General features: G+C 42.0%; 1 protein-coding gene across 1 annotated transcript; it reads left to right on the top strand.

Moving 5' to 3' along the window:
* Nucleotides 1–91: 91 nt before the first annotated feature.
* On the top strand, nt 92–11999 carry lgals8a (galectin 8a). The gene is made up of 9 exons (XM_081379195.1): nt 92–255; nt 443–531; nt 2766–2976; nt 5087–5215; nt 5507–5557; nt 6223–6249; nt 10243–10331; nt 10473–10638; nt 10942–11999. Exons 1-9 carry the CDS (start codon nt 217–219, stop codon nt 11089–11091), a joined length of 951 nt encoding a protein of 316 aa, XP_081235321.1. The 5' UTR covers nt 92–216; the 3' UTR covers nt 11092–11999.
* The last annotated feature ends 9143 nt before the right edge of the window (nt 12000–21142 follow it).

Genomic DNA, 21142 nt, shown 5'->3' with positions numbered 1-21142 from the left:
TTGGGCTCATATCGCGCTTTGATTGGTTACTGAACGCGTCGCACTCATATCGCGCTTTGATTGGTCACTGAACGCGTCGCGCTCACCTCGCGCTTTGATTGGTCACTGAACACATGCGGAAGTGAAAGTGCAGAAAGCGTTTATATTTTCTTCCTCAGCTGGTGATTAACTCGTAAAAACAGCATATAAAGAGACTTTCTGAACAGCATCGTCAATATGTCTGTCGCAAATGCGAAACAAACAATAATGAATCCAGTAAGATTTACTCTACTTATACTTTTTCCTTATATGGGTCTCTAGCCAACGTTAGACGGATAACGTTAAGTTAATTTAGATTTCAACTGTTTATCTGTCAATGAAAGCGTTAATTGTTGTATCTTGTTGACTTATAAGGTAGGACAAACTGAGTCATTGTGTCTCATGTCCCAATTTCTGCCTGTAGACGATTCCTTATGCTGGGACCATCCTGGGCGGACTTCATCCCGGAGAGATGGTTCTCATCCAGGGCAGTGTCCCCAGTGACTCCGACAGGTGAGAACCCAAACAACCTCGATATAATTTCCACCTTAAAGGGTTAGTTCACCCAAAGTTGAAAATTATCCCATAATTTACTCACCCTCAAGCCATTCTAGGTGTATATGGCTTTCTTCTTTCAGTTAAACACAGAGTTATATTAAAAAATATCCTGGCTCTTTAAAGCTTTATATTGAGAGTGAATAAAGCCTGATATTTTGAAGCCCAAAAAAGCGCATCCATGATCAGTCATAAAAGTAAAAGGAGATCTAGGCTCTGAAAAACAATTTTGTTTAAAAACAATCTGCACACAAAAACAATTGGTTTCACCAACCACTCAAAACCGAAATAAATAGTGGGTGTTGTGAGGTTTTGCGCTCGTGACTCCGACTTCGCGTGCAGCCGTGCACAAGCGCAAAACCTCACAACACCCACCCCTTGTCGGTGATTGGTTGGAACACTATTTATTTTGGTTTTGAGTGGTTGGTGAAACCAATTGTTTTTGTGTGCAGAGCTCAGAGCCTAGGCTGCCTTCAGAGACGCGTTTTTTTGACGGCCTGCTTATGGGGCAGGCAGCTAGCGGATCGTTAGGAAAGATTAGATGAATGTGATCATTTATTTTTGGACCTGAAATCACTGATACAACCTTTAATAAAGGCCTTCAGAAGCGTAGTTTAGGGTCAGAGGTCACTCTTCCGCCAGAACTAGACTTGCGTACGGCCGTTAAGCCAGTGATTATAGTTTAAAAAGTTTTAAATAAGGATATTTTTCTTACAAAAACGCATTGCTTCGCTTCTGAAGGCCTTTATTAACCCCCTGGAGCCGTATGGATTACTTTTATGATGGATGGATGCACTTTTTTGAGCTTCAAAATCTCAGGCTCTACTAACTCCCATTATAAAGCTTGGAAGAGTCGGGATATTTTTTTAATATAACTCAGACTGTGTTTGGCTGAAAGAAGAAACTCGTATAAACCTAGGATGGCTTGAGGGTGAGTAAATTACGGGATATTTTTTTACATAAAAAAAATATTTTTGGGTGAACTAACCCTGTACATGTCACTGCAGTCCCCAGACTGAAAGTACTTGAGGTAGTCCTGTAACAGTTGAGGTGGAAGGGGTCTTTCTAGTTATAAGCCATCTTCGTCTATATATTTAATATGCTGACTTTACTCGCGCAGGGAAATATTATATCAATAGAAATAAGAGACGATATAAGCACCAAACCTTTTTTCATGGCCATTTCTGGCCCTTAAAACATATTTCACACACTTTTACTGTCAACTAATTCTCACAGTGGAAATCACTAGATTTATTTCATTTTTAAACGCATCTCTTTTTTCTGAAATTAAATGTCATTTCAAATCTTCCATCTCAAATAATTTTTTGTGTTTTGAGAACATTCTGTGATGTAAATGACATTTTGGTCATACTTTAGATTAGGGTCCAATTCTCAATATATTAACTAACTATTAACTACAACTTTTGCCTCAATAAACTCCTAATTACTGCTTAATAATAGTTGTTAAGTTTATGTATTGGGAAGGATTAAGGGATGTATAATATGGTCATGCAGAATATGACATTTAGATGTGCTTTATAAGTACTAATAAACAGACAATATCATAGTAACTAGTTAATAGTGAGAATTGGACCCTAAACTAAAGTGTTACCGAACTTTCAGAAATTAGCCAACTCTTTTGTCTATTTTCATGGCTAGCATTTTATGTATCTTATATACACAATTAATTGATATTTTCACATAATATAATCTTAATTTTCCTCACGCATCACATGACTTACACCTCATCTCCATCATGCTTATCATTTACACCATTGTCTCTTTGGTAACCAAGTACAGTAATGTTTGAAAAAACTTTATTAGTGGTAAAATTGTTGGTCAAAATAAAAATTATGGTACAGCTGAGGAACAGTTTGTGGAAATAAAAAATGTGGAAAGATTTATATAATTTTCACACAAATTGAAGTAGTTTATTTTATTCTTTGCTTAGATCATCAGTCATCGCCATACGTTAAGAATGAAAGTCTGCGTGCTGAACAGGCGTAAAAAACAATACAATCTATTGATAAAATCTATTCATAAAAATAAATGATGATGGTATGGTCAAAGTTTCCAAGATGGTTAACAACCATATAACAAAAAGAATACAGTTGAAATCTGTTTAAACACCCTGGTATATGTTCATATCCACATCCAATCCAAACTGTGAGAATCTGTAAACTGTCTTGCAGGTTTCAGGTGGACCTGACCTGCGGGAGCAGCGTGAAGCCTCGGGCAGATGTGGCTTTTCATTTCAATCCCCGCTTCAAGCGCTCTCCCTATATCGTCTGTAACACACTGGAGAAGGAGAGCTGGGGAAAAGAGGAGATCCACTACCTGATGCCCTTCAGGCACGGCACTGCCTTTGAGATCATTATACTCGTACAGAAAGATTTGTTCAAGGTTATAAACTTGCGTTTTTTTACTTTGCCTCCTCTGTTCAGTGGCATCTATCTCTGGTGCCATATGATGTCAGCTTTAATCTCTTTGTCTTGTTTGAAATGATACATTAGCAACTTTATATTAGCTGTATGTGTAAAGTTAAAGGTGAAGTGGGTCATTTTTGGATGTTAAAGGTGCAGTAAGCAATTTTTATTATTATTATTATTATTATTATTATTATTATTATTATTATTTTTCGGTGTTTAAAGTGGATCAGACTGAGCGCCACTACACATTTGTAGCCAATCAGCAGTAGGGGGCGTGTCCACTCATGACAGGGGAGGAGAGAGAGTGAGCAAGAGGGAGATTTGAAGTAAGACTGTAGAAAGAGAGATGGCTGAGAGACATTACAAAAGAGAAAGGTCAGAGGATTATCTTTGGAAAAAGAAGGGTTATGATCAGGCAAGAACTTTAGGACCAGTGTTAATATTAGAAAAGCTTTCCAGCGCTGGAGAGAATGAAGCGGGAAGGCCTGAAAATGGACGCCGGGGTTGAGTTGTTTCTCCTCCATACGTGAGTAACATTGGCTTTGCTGTGTTTCACAGAACCAAGATATACTGTTGTTGTAATATTAGCTGTAGTAACAGGACAGTTTGCTGCTGCTGGAGACAAACAGCCAACTCTTGCTTTTACATACTCTTGTGGACTGTGTGTTATTTTTTTGTTCTTGCTTGTTGTTCGTTTGTCATCTTCGCTTTAGCTATGATAAAGAGACATCTACTCTTGCATTGCATGTTCGTTCATTTTGGGGGCAGAGCAATGAAGGGTTTGTTCATTTGGGTTGATTTCAAATATCAACTGTGTTTCTCAGAAATCGCTTACTGCACTTTTAAAATACTTTCTCCTTAATATGCAGCAGGTAAGCTGTCCCCCAAAGTGTAAACACGGTGGCTCTGTGGATCAAAACATTAGACGTGTTTGAGATGCCAAACACCTTGAATGTAGACGAGAGTAGGCGGCTGCAGTCAGGGGACGAATAAAAAATTCACATAGTGGTATAGAGATCTATGCAACTTTGCAAAAGCAGATACTGCTTGTTCTTTGTTACAGATGAAATTAATGTATTTAAAAAACTGCTGCTTTTGTACCTAATTCAGTGTTTCTAATATTTCAGTTCAAGGAGGTCAATGGAGTTTAAAGGAATAGTTCACTTCAAAATGAAAATTCTGTCATCATGACATTTATTCACCCTGAAGTTGTTTCAAACCTGTATGAATTTCTTTCTTCTGCTGAACACAAAAGAAGATATTTTGAAGAATGTCGGTAACCAGCCAGTTGATGGACACCATTGACTTCCATAGTAGGAAAAAAAATACTATGGAAGTCAATGGGGTCCATCAACTGTTTGTTTACCGACATCTTCAAGATGATGACAGAATTTTCATTTTTAAGTTAACTATTTTTTTTAAGTGAACTATTCCTTTAACTCTCCAAATCTGTGTCTTGTCCATCTTTTCAGTCGAATAAAGACATGATTTCAGAAATATGATTAAAATCTCATCATTGTAAAGGGATGTGGTAATTAAAGGAGATGGGGCAATTAAACTTCAATGTATTTACATAATAAACTGTTTCGTTTCAGGGTTAGGCATAATTGGTGATGGAAATAATATGAGATGGAAGGAAAAACTATATTTCATATATTTTGCAAGCAAATTAAAAGTTTCTTTAGGAAAGGTTTTGAGAGAACGCAAAAGGTTTGTTAACTTTCTCGAGGGAATGGAAAATTGTCATGAGCAAACACTAAAGCATTGAAATAACATTTTTACTCCCATCTCATATTGAGTCCATCACTGTCCTTTTAGGAGCTATATATAATTCTATAGAGGTTGTACTTTATTCTCACACATTAAATATGAAAGTAGAGTTAATGGAGTATAATTTTAGATAAGTATTTCTAAGCCAACGAGAGCTGTGACATCAGCAAGTCATTTCCCATCATGTTTTTAATTCACATGCTTTCAGTTGATGGCACTCTCAAACATGAGTTTGTTTGTTCTTCAAAAGAAGTGGAAGTGCTCAGGAAAAATGCTTTGTGATTTTACAAATGACTTTGTTTAATCTCCTCCAGGTGGCGGTAAACGGCTCTCATCTGCTAGAGTACAGGCACAGGTTAGAGCTCAAGAAGGTGGACACACTGGCCGTATCAGGGAAGGTTCAGGTTCAGGCCATTGGGTTCATTCCCAGTTCAGCGAGTAAGGTAACATGCTTTTTCTTTTTATTAGGATTTCCAACCATTTAAAGAACATTTTTGCATTTGCATTAAAGTAGCCTGAAAACTTACAGATAGTGGGATTGACAGATACTGTATATGCACAAATACAGTCAATATAGTATAGTTATATGTAGAGAATAGTATTAGATCAATTGTAGACTGTAGGTCAGGGGCACATGATGCACACACTGTTTATTTGATCAGCACATTTACTGTTTTTGATGTGGTTAGTAGTGCATTTTTGGATGGAAACATGATGATGTGATATTTTTTCAGAACCCCATCACACCTACAAACGTTGCTGTGAGCAAAAGATCACTGCCTTATGTAAGTGACTACGCTGATGTTGTTTTTAGTCATTGTGTTTTTTTAATTTCTATATATATGCACACCACTGTTCAGAAGTTTGGGATTAGTAATGTTTTTGAAAAAAGTCACTTCATGATCACCAAGACTGCATTTATTAGGTCAAAAGACAGTAAAAACACTAATATTGCGAAATATTATTACAATTTAAAACAACTGTTTTCTCTTTTAATATATTTTATGTAATTTATTCCTGTGAATGCTAAGTTGAATTTTCAGCATCATTGCTCCAGTCTTCAGTGTCACATGATCCTTCAAAGTCATTCTGATATGATGATTTGATGCTCAAGAGATGCTCTTAGTATTTTTGTGGAAATACATTTTTTTTCTGGATTCCTTGATTAATAAACAATTCAAAAGAACAGCATTTATTTGTACAAAAATTAAAATTTTTTGATTAATGTGTCCTTGCTGAATAAATGTATTAATTTCTTTCTAAAAAAATACATATTAATGACCTCAAACTTTTGTACGGTAGTGTGTGTGCACGTGTGTTAGTGAAGTGATGTGTATCTTTGTTTTGCAAAAAGATAATTTAAATAATTGAAAATGAAAATAATTTTTCAAATAGATAGTTTATCTGAAGCTGTTTGTTTATAATGTTCCCCTCCTCTTTCATCCAATAGTCAGTCATGTCGGAGTCAGGTGACATGGTGAGTACATGTCAGGCTGAATAATTTCCTAAAGGGCAAACATGAAATTGTATTCACATGCAGTTTTTATGTGGTAGCATTACTTTTGACTACAGATCAAACTGCATAACTTGATTTCAGAATGATTGAAATCAAATTGAGGTGGGTGCCTCACAGTCTGGACAGAAACCAGGTCACTTTGACCCCTAAATCAGGCCTTTACAGCAAGCACCTTACTGATCAGGGACTTCTAGGAAGACTACAACCTCAGGAAATGGTGTATTGTGTCTGATTGTATATACAAACTATTGCTCATTCATAAATTTTCATTTTTGGGTGAACTAGAATTGTGCCATTACTTTTCTAAGTAATCAGACTTACAATTTTCTCCTAGCAAATGATGACATGAGCAAAAATAATCCCTTAGACTAATACCATGACCTAACCAGATGTGATTTGATCATTTCTTCCGTGCAAATCTGAGATTTGTTCTAACCAACCATGATGAAGGAGATGACATTTTGTCAATGGCTTGGTTTCTGTTCCTACAGCGTGGCTTAGGGATCAACTGCCAGAAAACTCTAACACCTGCCTAACAATGCCCTGGGAACCACCTATAACACCCTAACAGATGCCTTAGCAACACCTTCGCAACCATACAGTATTGCAATGCACTTGGAACATCTTAAAGGGGTCATATAATGTCATTTTTGTACAAGCTAATATGATTCTTTAGGGTCTAAATTAAAAGTTTGTAATATACTTTAATTAAAAATTCTCATTAGTATCGTAGGAAAACACACATTTTCCCTGGTCAAAAACAGCTCTGTTTTCAGGACACCGTTTCAGTGCATGGGTCTTTAAATGATAATGAGTTTTGCTCACCCCGCCCCTCTGTTCTGTGCATACACCGTTTGTAACATAATAACACCATATCCATAACGCGTTATTATAAACATGGGATTATGAAATATATTGTGAACGTCGTACATATAAAACATGCTGTAATGTACCCTGAGTGTAAAAATAACCACATTTATTGTGAAGCGTGCAGCAAGCGATTTGCAAAGATTAATATAAAGGTTAATAAAACGTTACACTCACTCACTTCTTCTGGGGGTACAGGAACACGAATAGTTGGTACAGATCCTTTTTTCAGGAGCAGCTTCTTAGTAAAACCAGCTTTATACCGACCCTCGTTTCGCGCAAACATGAAAGCATTGACGTTGATCGTGGGGAATTCCCTTCGAAAACAAACTCGGCCACTGCGTCTTCAGCGGTTCGGATTTAGGAACATCAAAATGACTGCTGTGTTCCTTATTACACCCAAGAACAGAACACCACAATCGCTTAGACGCCATTCTACTCAGCTATCTATCCGCAATGAACGCGCCGCTTGGCGCGGGCTATGATTGACAGCTCACTCACGACGGCGCGAGGGCGGGTCTGTGTTGAAACGCTGCTGTCAATCAACCATTGTGGGAGGGGAGTCGATTTTGTGACGTCACAAAATCGAACAGCTTGATTCAGGAGAGGGAGAAACATATAAGAAGATTAAAAAAAAAACACTGGATGGATTTTTATCATTTTATGATGGTTGTGTACAGGCACTGCCAACACACATTTCAGTACAATCAACTTGTAAAAGTGCATGTACCATTATATGACCCCTTTAAGGTAGAGATCTTCAGCCCTGCTTTGGAGACCCACTGTCAAGTCAAGTCAAGTCACCTTTATTTATATAGCGCTTATTACAATACAGATTGTTTCAAAAATGCTTCACAGTGATAACATGAAAATAGCCTAATACAACAAAGTTTGTTTCTAGAACAAAAATTGCGTCATCGTCCACCTTAAAGCAGATCAATAATATTGTTGAATATTAAATGTCCCCAACTAAGCAAGCCAAAACTGTCCTGTGAAGTTTATATCCAACCTGCTTCTGCACACCTGCATGTGATTTGCAAGCATTCCTGGTGGCGCTGTAAGGCTTTAAGCCTTCAAGGTAATACTGCGGACACCAGGAAAGAAGGCCAGAGGATTTTTTTTCGCTAATGATTCTACAGGCTTCACTATGCTGAATAAACCACTTTTGTGGGAAAACAGCCTATGAATTGACAGCCTATCGGCTAATCTTCAACATGTTCTCCATGAAATATTAATTTTGGATTTATCTAGTTTTTTGAATTACACCAAAAAAAATGCTGTTTTATAAGAAAGTCACAAGCCGCGTTACCATTACCCTTCAAATTGCGCAAATTGAGATTGCGAATTGCAGATACGCCCAATGGAAACACGTCAAATTCTCAAAAACTCCCATTTATCGCAAAAAAGTTTTTACTCTTGCATGTGGTGGTTTTTCAGGCAATTCGAAAAGAAATACTTCGCAAAACTGCAATGGAAACAGTTTTTGCGCATTTACAGGTCAGCTGACGTAGATGGCGCGGTATATTTGGACAGAATATGAGACAGAGTTCTTTATTCAATTCATAAAAGACAGAAGAATTACAGGAATACTAGATTCTAAACGTCAAAGAAATGCCACAATCAAGACCTCAAAGCAGAAATGAGTGAGAAACACCCAGAAACACCTCAAATGTGCCGTTCTCAAGTATAGGCTAAGGTTCTTTCCTTGCCATTAATGCTTGGATAACACACATACATCTCCTTTGATTAATAATAATGGCCAGTGCGGTGGCTGAGATACATAAACCTACCAACATCCATTGCTATGATTTTTGGAATGACTTATCGCGAGAGGAAAAAATTTAGTTTTAGTCCCATAACATCGGTTTATGGAAACGCCGTCATTTCGCAATAGTTTTTTGACGGCATCTAGAAAAAATCTTAAGAGTTTTGCGCAAATCTGTAATGGAAACGCACGTACAGACAAGTTTGCGACAGGTTGGAATTTACGGTCACTCTCATTCATTTCTATGGTATCCCAAAGCGTGACTGACTGTCGCTCAACTCTAAACGAATGCGATTGGTTTTTAAGGCACACACGTTATGCTTTCTCCAATGGTTGAGCCAGGGAACCTCATATCTCTCAATAATATGGCATGGCTGCGTCCAAAATCCCATACTCTCTTGAGTAGGTACTTATTTTGAATAATAAGTACTCTGTGACCGCTAAAAAGTATGTTCTATATAGTATGAATGTAATCTGGACGTACTACATTCGCCATGTTGTCATTATCACGTGACCTACCAGCATCAGTTGCTTCGCTTCACTGCCGTTCATAAACCCTCTCCCGTGGCCTCATGGGATAGTAAAGTGTCCATCTTATACAAACTTCAGGATCTTGCCTGAAGAAGTCAGTCATCTGGCTACTTTTTGCCTACTCTTTTATGAGAACTGTGAATTCAGACATATTTATTTTGTCATTTACTGTTTTCCGCATACTAAATGGGAAGTATGTGATTTGGGATGCAGCCCATCTCTGTCCTAAAAAACTTGACTTGCTGCTTCAGGTGTGTTTGGTTAGGGTTGGAGCCAAACTCTGCAGGACAGCAGGTCTCCAGGAGCAGGGTTGAAGACTGCCTTAAGGGTTGAATACACTACACGAATTTGCAGAGATCTTTGCCCTGTTAGCATTCTGGACGAGTCAGAGCTAGTTGTAGTTAATAGATTTCAAAGGAAATCGTGTAGCTTATCAACATATTTTATATTTTGAGCAGATTTTAGAACATGCATTGTTTTTGTTTGTCATGCACCTTCTAGCAACGAGGCAACGTTCTGTGTTAGTTTGCAGTTGTTGGAACAACTTGAAAAAGTCTAGTAGTGTGTGATCCTCAGTTGTTCAGTGCATGACAATCGGGATATGTTTTGATTTTAAAAGTCGTGTACGTGTAGTGTATTCCACCCTTTAGTGACTGGTAATAATAGCTGTGATTTATTATTGTGGTTGATGGCCACAATAAAATCCAGTGTCACCGGTGGTTTTGGGTTGGGTAAATTGCACTTTGTCTTTGTCCTGCTGAATCTGAAAGATGTGTCCCTTTTCTCTCCAGAGTCTTCCTTTTAGGAGCAAACTTGCAAAAGGATTGCGTCCAGGAGATTCCATTATGGTGAAGGGGCAGATCACTGATTCCCCACAGAGGTGTGAGAAGAAAACAACCAGCAGCAATACCACTGGAATATTATAGATATATTATATATAATTAATGCTTTTTGTCATTTTTAACCCATTTCTCATTAAATTATGTATTGATGTCTTCTATATCGTTCTTTATCCCCATAGTTTCTCAGTAAACTTGCGCATCAGTAACTCAGAGGACATTGCTTTTCACTTAAACCCTCGTTTCAAGACTGGAATCTTTGTTCGAAACTCTTTCCTGTGGGGTTGCTGGGGGTCCGAGGAGCGCTGCCTCTCCAGCTTTCCCTTTTCACCTGGTCAATACTTTGAGGTACAGTATCAGACATTTCCTGTCATTAATGGTGTGTTCACACTTGTAGTCACGGTTCTCTTGGTTCTTTTGGTCCGGACCAAAAAAAGAAAATTATACATTTAATCCTGGTTCACTTAGCATTCACAGTGTCATTTTTAACAGCAAACCGTAAGATATCTTTGAAAATACAGGATGTAGGTCATTATTTAGTTAGATATTTCAGCAGTTCCTGCATGTGCATCTTATCCATTGTAGCTTTGTATTTTTGAATGGTATCTGCTCTTTGAACTCTGACTTCTACCTCATGCCCTTCCATGGCAGATGATCATCCTGTGTGAAGCTGAGGAGTTTAAAGTGGCAGTAAACGGGTTCCACCAGCTGAATTACAGGCACCGTGTGCAGGATCTGAATTGTGTGGATGTGCTAGAGATTGTGGGAGATCTAGAGCTCAAGGATGTCAAGATGTGGTGAGCAGCTCCAGCCTGAAGACCATTCCCATGTTTTCTCCAACCAAGTATATTTAATCAACCTGTGACTCCTGTGGCTATGCTAATCTCAACTATTTTAACTACCTTGTTCAAGTTGTAATATGAAAGTGGACTAGTATGCTAGACCTGGAGTTTGGTCTGTTTAAATTTTTATGCCACTATCACTGTTTAATCTGTCTTGAAATTCTACTCCTCAACCACTTTATCTAACTATTAGCACATTTAAACTAGCATCAATATTCCGCGACATGGTTGTAATGGTCAAACAAGGTTGTAGACCATGAACACAACAGATGGATGGAAAAAAACTCCCATCTGGCAGAATATTAATGGTTGAGTGACAGTAACTACTGTCTGTCTGTCTGGCCATTTGTTTCGGAATCATTCCAAACTAATTCCAGGCATTTGCAATTACAGATTTACATGGTAGATAAACATACCTATCCTGATCCAACCATAAACCTTTTCAGTAATGAGTATAATAATTGAAGTTGAGTTACTTAAAACATTTAATTTTCCTTTCTGCAGAAGGTGTAATTTTACACCAGAGAAGCAGATAATTAGCTAATGAAGCCTGCACTAATGCATTGGCATGATAGCCTTAAAGGATTATCAAATCAATAATCACGTTCACCATTAAGTTCCAGAAACTGAAGATCCGTAAATCTTTTTTAAAGTTTTTGCAGATCTATGCAATATTCCAATGGCCTACAATTGCTTTTTGCTACCAATAGTTTTAAGAATTGTCTGGTAATTTGTGATATATTATAAAATATATATATATCATTTGTTTTTGTTTTTCCTTTGAGATCTGTTGATCAATGTATTAGAAATAAGCAATATTATAATATAATAAAAATATAATATATACCTTTTACAATGTCTAGTAGTAACAGTTGTGTTTTGTGATGTTTTTTTTCAGTCCATTTGGATTTAGGAATCTCAGTAGAAAGCATTAAAGGTGCTGTAAGTGATCCCGGGAGACGTTACTTCTTGTTGATATTCGAATTGTTGTCAAACAAAACGGAGGCTAGCTAGACCCTCCCTCCTCCTCATCCCGTCTCATCCCTCCTCCCCTCCCTTCTGACATAAAGGAAAGTCCAAATAGTCACTACAAACAAAGTTAAGTTTTACTGATACTTCATTCAATGAGTAATGTCGCCAAGTTAGATAAATGCTTTTATATATTGCAGAACAGAATGCAGAAAAAGAGAAACATTATCTTAAAATCGTCTCGCCACCTGAGGTTATAACTATAGCTCCCATACATGGACGCAATAATAGAGTGATAACGTTCGCGTTTCCCAGTGAGCATAAACAACGGCGGCGGCGTAAACAAATTTAGTCAAAGTTGTCAATAGCCTATAAATGAACATTCAAATTCATAACAAACAGTGGATGAAAACAATCATTCACACAAATTGTCGCCCTACTGTGAATTTGCTTGATCATTTACAATAGAGATTGATCGCTGCTAGAAACATACATGTTGTATTCACCAAAGTTAACGCTGACTGCATAGATCTAGCTAATTACATCCTTGAGTTGGTTTAGCAAACATGAACGTCAGTTTAGAAAGAAAAATGGATTTACCTGTTCTGCAAAAACAGAGCAACTATGTCGGATTGGAAGCCCTTCTGCCGGTGGAGTTCTCGCCACCTTTAAAAGTTTTTTCCGATGTAAATTCGGGACTTCATGCGTTCCTTATCCTTGTCCCTCTTCTTTGCAATTTGTTCATCGGAACGTCGTCTCTTTGGTCGTGTGTCGGCCATAATTCAAACTTCTCTCTTCATGCTTCTCTGTTCTCTCTCCTCCACACACCCCCTTCACGTGCACGCGCACTAACCCCCCAAACCCCACCCTCCAATACTTCTTGCCAGTGATTGGCTGGAGCACTGTTTGTTATGTTTCGTGGTGCGGGTGAGCCCAGTTTGTTTTTGTTACCGTTTGTGGAGCCTGTGGTGTCTACAGAGACCGCGTTTTTTTACAGTGTGTTCAGGGGACAGGCAGCTAGCGGATAGTGAGGACATGTTTGCTGTATGTGACAAAAAATGTTTTGGCCTAAAAAACGCGTCGCATCACTTACAGCACCTTTAAAGCTCCAATATGTAATATTTTAAGAGGGCGCAGTTTCCAACAATAACAAAGGCGAAGCTTGATGACGCTATGAAGGAGGTGACGATGGGAGATGTCGTTTTTAATGCGTTTTCACCATCTAGTGATGTATCTAAATGGAATTAATGAATCATGATCACAGATGAGGTAATTTATTCGTTTTTGTATTACCTATATGTCTGATCGTATTATTTTATGTCATCATAATTAATGAACTGCAAGGAACAATAGGTTACTGTCGTAACCCCGGTTCTCTGAAACATCGAGTGGAGAGATCCACCTATGGGAAGGGCATCCGTACCTGACCTCTGCAGAAGCATCCAATTGCACCAAGTCTGGCTAGACAGACAGAAGCGCGCAGCCAATGCCCGGTAAGGCCACACCCCCTTACCGAGGCATATAACTTCTCCGCGCGCTGCTATTCCTCAGTAAGTATATTCGCTTCTCGTGCGGCAAGCGTGGCAACGCTGGTGGATCTCTCCACTCGATGTTTCAGAGAACCGGGGTTACGACAGTAACCTATTGTTCTCTTTCATCATCTCGTTTCGAGATCCACCTATGGGAGAGATATGGACAGCTCCCCGATTGCCCAATACACTCACAGTGAGGTTCTGAAGGCCAGAGAAGGACGGTCACCTCAGAGAGGCGGTGCCTGACACGTCCCACAAACATGACCCTGCAAGGATGACGCCACGCTAAACTGCTGTGGACAAGCAGGGCATAAAACATGCATGAGACACATACATGATAATGGCCCCCGCACCACCAATGCACATAGCTAAACCCAAGAAGGAATGCAAATGCTTGGTGACAGGAATGAACATGGCCAGCCGGCCTATTCACTCCTCGTTGGTTAACCCAACGGGGCTGTGGGAAAGGGCTAAGAGGACCCTACCCCTAGGACCGAGAGTGCCACCGAGGTTCTGGTGACATCCAACCGGTAGTAACGCTCAAAGGTATGAGGAGAGGCCCAGCTGGCAGCGGAGCAGATGTCCTGCAGTGGCACTCCCCTGAACAAAGCCCAAGAGGCGGCTAAGCCCCTTGTGGAATGAGTTCTGATGCCCCCTGGGGGCTGCACTCCCTTTGCTTCATAAGCCATAGTATAGCGTCCACAAGCCTATGTGAGAGGCATTACTTTGGAATGGGACTCCCCTTGTGCGGAGCCCTTGAATCAAAGAGCACTTGCGGAAAGCACTGGTCCTGGTCATATATGCTTGCAGAGCACGGACGGGACACAGAGCATTCAGCCTCTGATCCTCCGGGGAGGCAAAAAGGTGGAGGGTGAAAAGCGGATAGCTCCAAAACCTCTGAAGTGAACGCAGGGAAGCGTTTCGGCATGATGGCCGGGTTAGGCTTAAGGGAAACCCTATCTCCACTTAGGGAGAATTTGGCGCACAAGGGGTTAACCGAGAGTGCATGTAGCTCACTGACCCGTTTAGCAGATGCCAAGGCCGAGAGCAAAGCTGTCTTGAGGGAAATACTCCCCAGAGGCTCAAAAGATACAGAGGCCGCGCTTCCAGCACCATGGAGAGGTCCCACTCTGGAACAGATCCCCTGATGACCGGCAAAGAGCGGCGTGCACCCTTCATAAAACTGCGGGTTAGAGGGTGTGACGGTGGAGCCCTCAAAACCCACATGACAGGCTGAAATCGCAGCCAGGTAGACCTTAATGGTGGAAAAGGACCTGCCTCTTTCCATGAGGTCTTGTATGAAACACAAAATATCAGGCACAGAGCACTGATAAGATGTGAGACCACACCCATCACACCACCCTTCGAACACTTGCCACTTACAGCCATATAGGGATCGTGTGGAAACGGCCCTGGCATTCTGAGTAGTGGCGATTACACGCGGCGGGAGCCCGAGTGCATTTAGGTTCGTCCTCTCACGGGCCAGGCCCAGAGAGCCACCCTGTCCGGATGGGGGTGGTAAATCTCCCCGTTGGCTTGGGACAGTATGTCCGTGCGAGGGGGGAGGCGCCATGGCTCGGCGTATAACAGAGGGATTATCTCTGCCAGCCACGGGGCTTTGGGCCACCTGGGTGCTTTCAGGATGAGAGACAGGCCGTGCTCTCTCACCCTGGCCAGTGTGAAAATTATCAGGCACAGGGGAGGAAAAGCATACAGGAGCACTCTGGGCCATGGGTGGGCCAGTGCGTCTGCCCCGAGGGGCGCGTCCATGTCCTTTAGCGAGAAGAACATAGGACAATGTTGGTTTTTGCGCGAGGCGAAAAAATCTACAACTGCCTGTCCAAATCTCATCCATAACATCTCCACTATCTGCGGGTGAAGACGCCAATCTCCGTAGATTGGGTTTCCCCTCGATAGCATATCCGGCGCCTCTGTTCAGAATGTCCAGAACATGAGTCACGCGTTATGACAGAAAAACCCATCTGCTCCACATCAAAAGCCTGTAAGCTAGAGCGTGGAGTTTCGACGAGCACATGCCGCCCTGACGGTTGATATAAGCCACTGCCGTGGTATTATCGTACCGTACTAGAACAGGATGTCCCTGCAGGCGAGGCAGAAAATGATTCAGAGCTTTCCAAATGGTAAAAGCTCTAAATAGTTAATGTGCGCTGAACGTGGTCTGCTCAGCCACAGACCGTTCAGCATTCTGCCATCCTGGGTGGTTCCCCAGCCTGTTAAGGACGCATCTGTCGTCACAACTTTCCGCATCGTAACCGTCCCGAGGGGGGTTCCCCGTGCGTAAAAGTTCTCGCTCTCCCAATGGCGCAGGGCCGCCGAGCAGGCGCACGTTACCGTTACCGAGCGGCAGAGATCACGAATCGGGCTGAAATGTAGTGACAAAACCCATTTCGTGAACGCTCTCATTCTCAGGAGACCCAACGGCACAACTTGGATAGATGAAGCCATGAGACCCTGCAGCCTGAGGCATGTGCGATATTGTATTCTCGCCCCTTCTCTGAACTGGGACAGACAGTCCATCAGCGAGCGAACGCACTCTTGAGAGAGACGCGTTGCATGGAGACTGAGTTCAATTCCAAGCCCAGGAAAATAACATTCTGACTGGGAGTCAGATTGCTTTTGCTCGCATTCACCTTGAACCCGAGGGATGTGATGTGCGCGAGCACCCGGCCGGTGACCAGCGACACCTTCTCCTTTGATTTGGCTATGATGAGCCAATCGTATATGAAAGTACGAATTCTCAGCCCTGATAGTCTCAGGGGCGCCACGCCCGCCTCCGCACACAAAGTTCGGGGACTCAAATTGCACCCGAACGGAAGAACTGTGAATTCGTAACAAATGCCTTGGTAGGCGAAACGAATATATTTCCTGTGTGGAGGGTAGATGCTTATGTGAAAGAAAGCATCTTTCAGATCGACTGATGTGAACCAGTCGTTCTGCTTTATGGCACGGGCGAGAGAGCCTTGTGTCACATTCTGAAATTGTATTTCCTTAAATGTTTGTTCAACACTCAAAGGTCCATTATATAGCGGGGGGGGCGCCACAGCTTTTGGATAATGAAAGTACCAGGAATAAAAACCATGGTTTATCAGATTGGGTGGCACCATCTGAATCGCTCCCTTGTTTAGGAGGGAGGAAATTTCCTCTTTCAGAATGTGTGCGGCGTTTTCTTCTGTGTGAGAAGAGAGAACACCTGGAGGTTTTATTGCAAACTGCAGCCTGTAACCCTGGGTTACGGTACGCAAAACCCACTCGGGCGCTGAAACGGCTTGCCAAGCCGCTTTGTGACTCGCGAGCGCGCTGTATGGGCCCAGCTGGTTCATTTGCAAATGCGCCATCTAGTGGGCACACGAGGCGACATGCAGGGGTTCGGAGGGATTTCCTCTCTCTGCAGTAAGAAGTTTTCTCATTTGATTCGTAACTTTGTGCGTATTGTGTTGGGCAAACACTGCGGCCGAAAGCCTTTATTGACAGAGTGAGGGGAACATAGTGTGGTGTCCACTGTGCTAAACTTTCCCTCACAAAGTACCCCCTGATTTTTAAGTGGGGGGGAAAACACACATCTCCTGAACACATGAACTGGGCAGTCTCAAGTGCAGGCAGAAAAATAATATCCACGGAGAGAGATACTCTCTCTGTAATGGATTTATTTAATTTGTTTGTTTTAAAGTGTTATTTAGTTATGTGTGTGTTTTGTGCTGGGGAACACAGGGGCCGAAGCCTTCCACACACAACGTCACTAAAAACACGGGCTGGGCAGCCGCAACTGAGCTGTGTGAGCCCAGCTGGTTGATTTGTGAGGCAATGGCGCCCTCTTGTGGACAGACTCAGGGCGACATGCATGGGATCAGAGAGATTTGCTCTCTATGTTGGCAGATATATAAATCTGTACGAATTCATCTGATTCGTTTGTTAAATGTGTTGTTTAGTGATGTGTGTGTTTTGTGTTGGGGAACACAGGGGCCGAAGCCTTCCACACACAACGTCACTAAAAACACGGGCTGGGCAGCCGCAACTGAGCTGTGTGAGCCCAGCTGGTTGATTTGTGAGGCAATGGCGCCCCCTCTTGTGGACAGACTCAGAGCGACATGCATGGGATCAGAGAGATTTGCTCTCTATGTTGGCAGATATATAATTCTGCACAAATTCATCCGATTCGTTTGTTAAATGTGTTGTTTAGTGATGTGTGTGTTTTGTGTTGGGGAACACAGGGGCCGAAGCCTTCCACACACAACGTCCACTAAAAACACGGGCTGGGCAGCCGCAACTGAGCTGTGTGAGCCCAGCTGGTTGATTTGTGAGGCAATGGCGCCCTCTTGTGGACAGACTCAGGGCGACATGCATGGGATAGAGAGATTTGCTCTCTATGTTGGCAGATATATAAATCTGCACGAATTCATCTGATTCGTTTGTTAAATGTGTTGTTTAGTGATGTGTGTGTTTTGTTTTGGGAAAACACTGGGGCCAAAGCCTTTATAACTGGGTGAGGGGAACCAAGTGCGTGCGGTGTGGTTACACTGCTTATGTACTTTCCTCACGACAGCATCACTAAACACACGGGCTGGGCAGCCACGAGACGGGATTAACCGACCGTCCGCGGGAGACCCTATGTCTTTTGGACAGGGATTCCGGGACCGGGAGAGAATCCGGAAGGCTCGTGGCCCGTGAAGGCGGGCTCGATACTCCCAACGGTCGAACAACAGGCAGGCCGCTTGCGTTCGGGGCCGCCTTCCTAGGAAGGCGTAAATTGAAAGCCTCAACACGTGATCGTAACACATCAAGGCCCGTGAGACCGTGTTAACAGTCTAGCGGGACGCTACGAGCTTCGTCATCGGAACCGGCCGGTTCGTCAACGAGAGTGAGGTTTTCCCGCGAAGATGTCCTCTTCAGGGAATGCGGATTGGGCTGATGTCAGCTCAAATATTTTAGAGAGGTGGCGCTCCGGGAGTCCCCCGGTAGCGCGTCATCATCACCGTGTCCTCCATCCGAGTCAGAAAGGCCTAGCACGGCGTTCGGGATCGTGCAACTAAAAGCCGGCTTAGTAAAAGCTAACGTTACAGCAATTACAATGACCGCAATTCTCCGGGTTCTCCTAAGCTTCTTGAGCGTGTAAAGCCCAAGCAGACCGCGCAGAACGAGAGTGTCCTTAGCGGCGATGAGAGCACCACACGCGGCCGGGCAGGCTCGTCGTGATAGTTCCCCGGAGAAGCGGCGGTTTAGACGGTCACATAGCCATGGGTGGGCCAGCGGTGAAAAACTCGGAAAAAAACGTGGCGGGCAGCCATGTAAGGAGGAGCAGGTGAAGGACAGCAAGAGCGCGGGCGGCTCCGGATGCAAAAAACACAGCGGATAGGCTGAAGAAACGACTGTCACTCATGTCTGGCGGAGGCTGATCTGGCGATATGTCCTCCTGAAGACTCGAAAGTGAGCAGCGTAACGTTAATCCAACCGAACTGTGTCAGTGCAGAGATGGCCTTACCGGGCATTGGCTGCGCGCTTCTGTCTGTCTAGCCAGACTTGGTGCAATTGGATGCTTCTGCAGAGGTCAGGTACGGATGCCCTTCCCATAGGTGGATCTCGAAACGAGATGATGAAAGAGAACGTGAAATGTTATGGTATATATTTACAGGCATGTGGTGTAGCCTAATTCATATCTATTAAAATCATCTTTACTGTAACTATTACGTTACTTGTACAATAAAAAAAAAAAATTATTTGCTTACCTGTCTATCAATACACTCGCGAGAGCAGATCTGTCAAGTCCAAGATTGTCGCGCAGCTCTCTCCATCTCGAAAACGCCTGGCGGATATTTATCCGGGTTTTATTCCTCCGTTTGTCACACAGTCTGCGTGTATCCGAATATGGACGCTTTCGTTTTGTTGTTTCGAATTGTCAAAATATTGTCAAAACATAAATTTGTCAAAAAAAAAAAAAAAAATCTATATATATTGATCAAAATGTGAGAAATATATGAAATATTATCATTGGGGTGAAATAAAAAAAAAAATTGTCAGTTTTGTTACCTGACTCGATTTTGTGGAAGGGAAGGCAGAGCTACTCGGTTACTTTAACCTCGGTTCCCTGAGAGATAAGGGAACGAGTATTGCATTGCAAACGCTATGAGAAAACTCCTTTTCTCGAGAAAATAACGACCATGGTGTGTAAAGCAGAAGCAGCCTGGCCAGCGGCGGAGTATGCACGATCCGCGAGTGCTGAAGGCGTTCTGCACGGCTTTGATGGGTGCGCAGGAGGACACAAATGGGCGGCGACAGCTTCTTCCAGTGGCGGGAGCTTTTCCCTCAGCGCCGTCAACAGATATAGCGTTAACTGTACGTACACACCGCCGACTTGAGCTGCAAAGAAGCTCTGGCCGCCCTGTCAAGGACGCTTGTCAAAAAGTACGGGGAAGCTTGGCCGCTCTGAATAGTGAGTGCGCGCGCGCGCCCCGGTCTCTCTCTCTCTCTCTCTCTCTCTCTCTCTCTCTCTCTCTCTCTGTCTCTCTCTGTGCTCGTTCTTAGAGGCAGAAGAGCGCGTGCGCGCTTAAAATTTCATATTTTGGTATGAACATTCACCCGCCAGTGTGGCGGATAGCCTTTTGAGATTTACTCGCCAAACAGAAAATCTACCCGCATTTGGCGCTTGGCGGTTGTTAATTTCGGACCCATAACCACCACTTCCGCATTTGACCATGTGATATTCCGGTGTGGTGGAATATCACATGGTCCACACCGGAAAAAAGCGGACATTGCGTCACTGAGAGGCGACATTTCTTTTCCGGGACGGACAGTTATTTAAAATCGGAATTTCTCTGAAATAAAAAAATCTTTGGAGACTTTTGAGATATTGTAAGTACACAACTGGAGGAAATATATCACACTGTGCAAGTTATTTTCGGAAATTTTATTACAAAATTGTTACATATTGGAGCTTTAACCCTGTAAAGCCTGACATGAAATAAGAATCAGAAAAATCTCGTTTTAAATATTTTTAAATATACTTCATGTGTAATTGAATACATTAAGTTATGTGAACTCGACAATTCCACATAACTTAATTTTTTTAATTACGCATGGTTTATTTACTTAAAAAATGTGAGGAAACCCGTTGCCTTAAAATTATTATGGTAAGTCAACTGATCAATTTACATTCACGTTTTTATGTAACGGGTATATCATTGCCCATATAAGGCCTTTCCAGGAAATAAACAAAATAATAAACTATCAAAATATATTAACTAAATATGTCAAACAATGAAGCAGGGTAATTGTATTCTTACGCAAATTACACAACCTATATATATATAAATAGATTTTTTGTTGTTGTTGAGTATCATATTTGATACACCAGGCTTTTATTTATGGATCATACAGTATGATATAGTTAGATTTTTCACCTCAATTTCATTCAAAAGCAAAATATTCAATTTGGTGCATTTGCTGATATTTATTTGGCCAAAAAGTATATCCAACAAAATTCTGATTGCTCGCAAT

The sequence above is a fragment of the Scardinius erythrophthalmus genome, assembly GCF_964197995.2.
Source record: "Scardinius erythrophthalmus genome assembly, chromosome: 11".
Classification (NCBI taxonomy): domain Eukaryota; kingdom Metazoa; phylum Chordata; class Actinopteri; order Cypriniformes; family Leuciscidae; genus Scardinius; species Scardinius erythrophthalmus.
This window is presented reverse-complemented; position numbering and strand designations above follow the sequence as displayed.

What these genes read in the sequence shown, in the direction of transcription:
- lgals8a (XM_081379195.1), top strand. Translation starts at nt 217, where the DNA reads ATGTCTGTCGCAAATGCGAAACAAACAATAATGAATCCA. An exon ending in TACAGAAAGATTTGTTCAAG is followed by an intron (nt 2,977 to 5,086) that starts GTTATAAACTTG and finishes AATCTCCTCCAG; the next exon opens with GTGGCGGTAAACGGCTCTCA. An exon ending in CACCTGGTCAATACTTTGAG is followed by an intron (nt 10,639 to 10,941) that starts GTACAGTATCAG and finishes CTTCCATGGCAG; the next exon opens with ATGATCATCCTGTGTGAAGC.